This window comes from Bison bison, unplaced genomic scaffold, assembly GCF_000754665.1.
Source record: "Bison bison bison isolate TAMUID 2011002044 unplaced genomic scaffold, Bison_UMD1.0 scf7180017864368, whole genome shotgun sequence".
In the NCBI taxonomy this organism is placed as follows: Eukaryota; Metazoa; Chordata; class Mammalia; order Artiodactyla; family Bovidae; genus Bison; species Bison bison.
This window is the reverse complement of record NW_011494940.1, coordinates 5,413,464-5,421,338: the sequence shown is the minus strand read 5'-3', so window position 1 is coordinate 5,421,338 and position 7,875 is coordinate 5,413,464. Positions and strand designations below refer to the sequence as shown.

The 7,875-nt window shown below is 35.1% G+C and overlaps 1 protein-coding gene across 1 annotated transcript; it reads left to right on the top strand.

The window, feature by feature from the left end:
- Nucleotides 1-5,566: 5,566 nt before the first annotated feature.
- Nucleotides 5,567-5,881, top strand: LOC105000152 (keratin-associated protein 21-1-like). Its single transcript, XM_010855859.1, has one exon. It carries the CDS (start codon nt 5,567-5,569, stop codon nt 5,879-5,881), a length of 315 nt encoding a protein of 104 aa, XP_010854161.1.
- Nucleotides 5,882-7,875: the final 1,994 nt, after the last annotated feature.

Genomic DNA, 7,875 nt, shown 5'->3' with positions numbered 1-7,875 from the left:
TCAGACAGGACTGAGCGACTGGACTGAACTGATAATGACAGTATGAATATTTTGCATATATTGACCTTTAGGAGATTGGTTTCAGTCATTTAATTGACAAATAGTTTTGTGTAGCTTTGTGAGGGTCTTACCTTAGTGAAGACAAAGTAGGAAAATTACAGACAACTTTACTGCTCTCACAGGTTTTACAATCTAGCACTTTAAGCTAAAAAAATCAGTAAAAATATTAAGATGATTTCAGACTGACAATTGGGATAGGGGAATAAAACTGCTTAATAGAAAAAAAGTAAGGATTGAAGTATTACAGAGACAGTTGAGGGAGGCATTTTGAACTTGTGAAAAATGAGCTGATATCAATTGCAAAAGAAGATTTAAAAGGACAGCAGCAAGTGTAAAAAAGGAAGAGAAATGTTCTACGTTTTGGAAGAACGATTTATTAGACACATATGAGATAATTTATATATCCAGGAAGAGTATTTACATTTTAACTTTTAATATACCTAAAATCCTGAAACGTTGTGACTCCAGTAAAGAACATTTGAGACACTCAGCTTTGGAAAAATTAGAAAATGATGACAATTTATCCAAATACCTTATACTGACACAGCAATGTTTGACTTAATCTATCCCTTTTTATTGGAGAAATATTGATTGAGTGCATACTATGTGCCAGGTACTCTTCTCAGAGAAGGATATTCAGTGATACAAAGAATATATATTTTTGTTGTTGTTATGGATCAATATCCAGAGGTTTGAATGGAAATGTATTAGAAGTAACACAATAAATAGAAGACTTTTCGATAATCCTGGGGGATTGTGATGATAAAGTGTGTACTGGCAGCAGTATTGCAAAGTAAAGTATCTATACTAGAGAATTTATGAAGTAGAATTGATAGTTTTGAATGTCAAGGAAGACAGAAAAGGAAAGAAACTATAGAGTAATAAAAATAGGAATGGAAATATATTTCCTTTATGCTTATTCTTAGGGATTAAACATAGTATAGTCATTAGATTACAGCAGTGACCAATATCAGAAAAAAATAGGTAGAGTGATTTCTTAACTGAAATAAAATTGTCTAATAATTAATGTTCTCAGAAAATAAATCATCAGCTTGGTGAAAATTCCTGTTGAAGTTATTCCAGTCTATAAAATACTGGATTATGACTAATTTTTTGTTGTTAAAATGTGAGTGTCCAGAATGGAGAATCGCCTTCCAGATTTTATACTCCATTCAATTTGGATTTCATAGTGTTCACCATAAAAAGTCACTTGAAGTTTGATAAGAAATGAAAGAGGAAAAAAATGCAGTACTACAGATATAAAAAAAATCGTAAGAGAATTCTGTGAACAGTTATAAACTAACAAATTGGATAACCTGGAAGAAACACAAATTTCTAGAAACACAGAGCATACCATGACTGAGTTAAGAAGAAACAGATAATTTGAACAGACTGATCACTACAAGTGAAATTAAAGCAGCAATTCAAAAAATTTCCAACAAAGGGGAATTCTACCAAACATATATAAAATAACATATTTATCCTTCTCAAGCTATTCCAACTAATTGAAGATGAGGGAACATTCCCTAATTTATTCCACTACTAGACCACCATTACCTTGTTACCAAAACTAGATAAAGACACAACAACAACAACAGAAAAACTCAACAAAATATTAGCAAACCAAATTAAAAAATACAAAGAAGTGTCATTCACCGTGATCAAGTTGGATTTAATCCAGGGTCACAAAGACAGTTTAACATATGCAAATCAATCAATGTGATACACCTATGTTAACAAAAAGAAAGACAAAAAATACATGGTCACTTCAATAAATAGTTTTTAAAAGTCAGCATCCATTCATGTTAAAAACTCTTAGCAAAGTGGTTTTAGGGGGAAAATATCTGAATATAATAAATACTGTTTATGATAAATTCACAGCCAACATAATACTCATTGATGAAAAGGTGAAATCTTTCCTACTAAATTCAGGAAGAAGACAAGGATTCTCACTCTCACCACTTCTATTTAAAGTAGAATTGGACATTCTAGCTGCAGCAACAAGAAGAAATAAAATGTACTGGAAAGAAGAGGTAACACTGTCACTACTTGCAGATGATGTACTTTGTACAGAGAACTCGAAAGTCTCCACCGAAAACCTCTTAGAGCTAATAAGTTCATTCAGTAGATTGTATGTTACAAGATGAGTATAGAGAAATCTTTTGTGTCTCTATACACTAATTATGAAATATTAGGAGAGAAAGTAAAAAAAAAAATCCTATTTAATTGGTACTACAAATGATACCTAGAAATCAACTTAAGGAAGCAAAAGAACTATATTCTGAAATCCATAAAACTTTGATAAGGAAAATTGAAAATGATGGGCAAAAAAGGATAGATATCCCATTTCCTTGTATTGGAAAAGTTAATATTATTAAAATGGCCATAATACCCAAAGAAATCTACAGATTTAATGAAATTTCTATCAAAGTACCCATGATATTTTTCACAGAACTAGACCAAAAGAACCAAAGAACAAAAGAACCAAAAGAACTAGACCCTAAAATTCACAGAACTAGAACAATCCTTAGATAGTTCTAAAATTCATAGAAAAATAATCTTAAAACTAGAACAACAAAAGGCCACTAATTGGCAAAGCACTCTTCAGAAAAAAAAATTATAACACTGGAGATATAACTTTCCCAAAGTGACTATCTTGTAAAACTACAGTAATCAAAATAGCACAGTACTGGAATAAAAAGACACATAGATTAATGGAGCAGAAGACAGAGTCCAGAGACAAACCTCCACACCAATGATCATTTAATTTATGACAGAAGAAGCTAGTATACACAGTGGTGAAAAGACAATCTCTTGAACAAGTGGTGCTGGGAAAACTGAATAGCCACATGTAAATCAATGAGATTAGAACATTCCCTCACACCATACAAAGAAGTAAACTCAAAATGGGTTAAAGACATAAATGTAAGACCTAAAAATTAAAAACTCTTAGAAGAAAACGTGGGCAGAACCTTCTTTGAATTAAATTGTATCACAATTTTTTATTTTTAATCTGTCTCCTAAGGCAAAAGCAATGAAAGCAAAAGTAAAGACATGGGACATAATTACACTTAGAAGTTTTTGCATAGCAAAAGAAGCAGTTGATAAGGTAAAAAGGTACCCATTCTCTGCAGAATGGGAGAAAATATTTGCAAATGATGTGACTGACAAGGTATTAATATTTAAATTATGTAAACAGCTTAAAATAGAAAAGTTGAAAGACCCAATCAAAAAATGGGCAAAAGACCTGAATAGCTATTTTCCAAAGAAGACATACAGGTGGCTAACAGGACAAGAAAAGATGCTCAATATTACCAATAATCAGAAAAATGCAAATCAAAACAGTAATGCAATATCAACTTACGTCAGAGTAGCTATCACCAAAATATTTATATATTTTATAAATATCAAAAGTTTTAGAGGATATGGGGAAAGGAACCACTTGAACACTCTTGGTTCAAGTGGAATGTAAATTATTGGTGCAACCACTATGGAAATCAGTATGGAAGTTCCATAGAAACCTAAAAATAGGACAACCATATAAGCCAGCAATTCTACTCCTGGGTACATATTCAGAAAAAGTGAAAACACTAATTTGAAAAGATACATATGCTCCAATGTTCATAGCAATACTGTTATAATATCTCACATAGGGAAGCAACTCAAACGTCCCTAGAAATATGAATCAATTAAAAAGATATGGTGTACATATACACACAATGGAATATTCAGTTCATTTCAGTACAGTTCAGTCACTCAGTCGTGTCTGACTCTTTGCGACCTCATGAATCACACGCCAGGCCTCCCTGTCCATCACCAACTCCCAGAGTTTGCCCAAATTCATGTCCATCGAGTCAGTGATGCCATCCAGCCATCTCATCCTTTGTTGTCCCCTTTTCCTCCTGCCCCCAGTCCTTCCAGCATCAGAGTCTTTTCCAATGAGTCAACTCTTTGCATGAGGTGGCCAAAGTATTGGAGTTTCAGCTTCAGTATCAGTCCTTCCAATGAACACCCAGGACTGATCTCCTAGAGGATGGACTGGTTGGATCTCCTTGCAGTCCAAGGGACTCTCAAGAGTCTTCTCCAACACCACAGTTGAAAAGCATCAATTCTTCAGCACTCAGCTTTCTTCACAGTCCAACTCTCACATCCATACATAACCACTGGAAAAACCATAGCCTTGACTAGACGGACCTTTACTGGCAAAGTAATATCTCTGCTTTTCAATATACTATCTAGGTTGGTCAAAACTTTCCTTCCAAGGAGGAAGCATCTTTTAATTTCATGGCTGCAATCACCATTACTCAGACATAAAAATGAGATACTACCATTTGCGGCAAAATGAATGGATCTAGAGAATATTATGCTTAGTGAAAGAAGAGGAATAAGTCAGACAGAGGAAGACAAATACTGTATTACTTCACTTATGTGAAAACACTAAAAATTGAAAAATGAAAGCACATGCAAGACAGAAGAGACCCAAAGATATAGAAAACAATCTTTTGGTTACCAAAGGAGAGAGAGAAGGGGAGGGACCAATTAGTGCCACTGGATTAGCAGATGCAAACTACTGTTTATAAAGCAGATGAGCAATAAAGATATACTACATAGCATGGTGAATTCTTTATTATGTTGTAATAATATTTAATGGAATATAATCTTCAAAAACATTGAATGATTATGCTCTGCACCCAAAACTAACACATATTGTAAATCAACTATAGCTGAGTAAAAAAGAAAACTTCAAAATTTGGAGCCTGCCTGATTCTGAAAATGGTGAATGAAAGTAAATTCTATAAAAGCAAGATATGCAAAAAAAAAAGTCCACAAACAAAAAAATTTTGACCACATCTTTGATGATGGAAAGGTCCGATGTTCCTTTAGATGAGAAGACAGGATATGTTTGGATTTAGGCATCTACAGATACAGAAACATTTATATGTAGCTATAAACTAAGATTTCTTTTCTTACTACTATTGACAGTTTGGAGATTTTTTTCTTGTTGGGGGCTTCTTGTGCCTTGCAGTTTCATCAGCATCTTTGGCATCTATAAATGAATTTGCAATGATGCAAGAAAGGAGGTAGGAATATTCATTTCTTATGGCCAGTGGCAAATGATTTAAGAAAGAAGAGAGAAAAAGGGGGCAAAATTTTTCTACATTACTCCTCGCATTTCTAATATAAGATATATATTAAATGATAGGAAATTTTGGAAATGGGTATCTGTTTAGAGGCACATGATTCTACTGAAAAAATTCTCTGGCAGAGCAAATTAAAATGATGCTTTTTAAATATCTCCAAAATAACTAGCTACTTTAGGCAAATTATCAATTGTCAAAAGTGACCAGCACATGGTGGTCGCTTCCATACTTGTTGTTTATGTCAGGGAATGAATGGTTTGCTCTGCCAACTACTGACAGTATATAAAGGTCCATGGGAAGGAGAAGACACACACACTTCAGAAACATCGCCTTGCAGTCCACCTGAATCTGCTTCCCTCAACAACATGTGTTGTAACTACTGCGGCAACTCCTATGGCTATGGCTGTGGAAACAGCTATAGCTGTGGATTGAGCCCCTATTATGACTGTGGTTATGGAACCAGATATGGCTGTGGATATGGGACTGGCTGTGGTTATGGTTCAGGATATGGCCATGGATTGAGCCCCTATTATGGCTGTGGATACAGCTCCCATTATGGCTGTGGTTATGGAACCAGATATGGCTGTGGATATGGCTCTTGCTGTGGCTGTGGATACGGCTCTGGCTACGACAGTTACGGGCCAGTCTGCTACAGGAGATGTTATTCTTCTTGCTGCTAGAACGTCACCACCCAAAACACCATTTATGTCTGAAACCACACATCTAAGATAATGCTGATTCAAGGATTGAAAAGTCATGATTTCTATATGCAGGAAATTCCATGCAAGACAGAGCTTTGACCTTCGACTACCCGTTTTTAAGATTGGCACCTTTGAGGCCTGAAGCTCCATGGTGGTATCATCTGTCTTTTTTCTAAATGTTAACCTTTCGTCCCTTAATCTCTGACTCTCTGTAGTAATGATCCGAATACCCTACTGTTGGGGAAGTCCCTTGTTATCAATAAAAATGGTTCATTGTTTCTAACAAATCTCTGTGTATTTGCTTGTGCATAATTTTTGTTTTGAGGTGTTATGGCCTCTGTTGAAAACTGAGCAAATGTGAAGCTGAACTTTGAAGTCCTTCTTGATATAAGCATTTCTATTTATACCTGCATCAGAAATAATGTCTTTCCCACCTGTTTCTTGTTTTTCATATACTTAGGCACTCACATATATAAGCACAAATCTCAATAATTCAGGACTGTGCTTTGCAAATGTCTCTGTGTCTGGGATGGAGCTGGAGGTGAAAGAAGAGGAATGATATTTTATTCAGGAAGTTAATGCAAATTCCAAAATAAACAAGAAGTGGCCTGAGTATTTAAAGGAATAATGGAAAGCAAGGGGAATTTTCCAGCATATATGAGAAATAAGAAGCAGAGATAGGTGTCAAGTACATGAGACTAAAGAAGGCATGTAAAAGTCAAAACATTCTATCATATCATCTGCTTTTGATGGAAATGCAAATATATTTGTTTGTATACACTGATGTTGAAATTGTTTCCAATCACTTAGTTGATAAATAGTTTTGAGTAGTTTTGAAAGGGTCTCATCTTAGACACTGAAGACAAAGTAGAAAAATTAAAGAAAAATTTCCTACTCTCACAGTGTTTACATTCTAGTAGGTGAAGAATTAAAAAATAAAGAAGAATTAAGATAATTTCAAACTGACAGTTGGGATGTGGGAATAAAACAGTTTAGTGGGAAAGAGAGTAAAGATTGAAGCATTAAAGAGATATTTCGGGGAGGTATTTTCACCTTGTGAATCGCATGCCAATTGCAAAGAAAGATTCAAAAGGACAGTAGCAAATGTAAAGGGGGAAAAGAAGTCCAAGAAGTTTTGGAAGAATATGATTTAGTAAGCATGAATGAGATAGCTTATATATCCAGTAAAGAGTCTTCACAAAGTAACTCTTAACATACCTTCAAAATCTGAAATGTTGTGACTCCCTTAGTTAAAGAGGGCTTCCTTAGTAGCTCAGACAGTAAAGAATCTGCCTGCAGCACAGACCTGGTGTCAGTCCTTGGGTTGGGAAGATCCCCTGCAGAAGGCAACGAGTATCCAACCCAATATTCCCTCCTGAAGTATTCCATGGATACAGGAGCCTGGCGGGCTACAGTCCATGGGGTTGCAAAGAGTTGGACACATCTGGACAACTAACACTTTCATAGTTTCACTAATTTAAAGAACACTTGAGACATTCAGCTCAGTGAAATTACAAAATGGTGATAATCAATCCAAATATCTATTAGTTTGTAAGTGACACACAAATATTTGAACAGAAATTTGACTTAATTTGTATGCAGGTCAGGAAGCAACAGTTAGAACTGGACATGAAATAACGGACTGTTTCCAAATAGGAAAAGGAGTTCATCAAGGCTGTATATTTAACTTATATGTTTATTTAACTTATATGCAGAGTACATCATGAGAAACGCTGGACTGAAAGAAACACAAACTGGAATCAAGATTGCCGGGAGAAATATCAATAACCTCAGATAAGCAGATGACACCACCCTTATGGCAGAAAGTGAAGAGGAACTCAAAAGCCTCTTGATGAAAGTGAAAGTGGAGAGTAAAAAAGTTGGCTTAAAGCTCAACATTCAGAAAACGAAGATCACGGCATCTGGTCCCACCACTTCATGGGAAATAGATGGGGAAACAGTGGAAAGTGTCA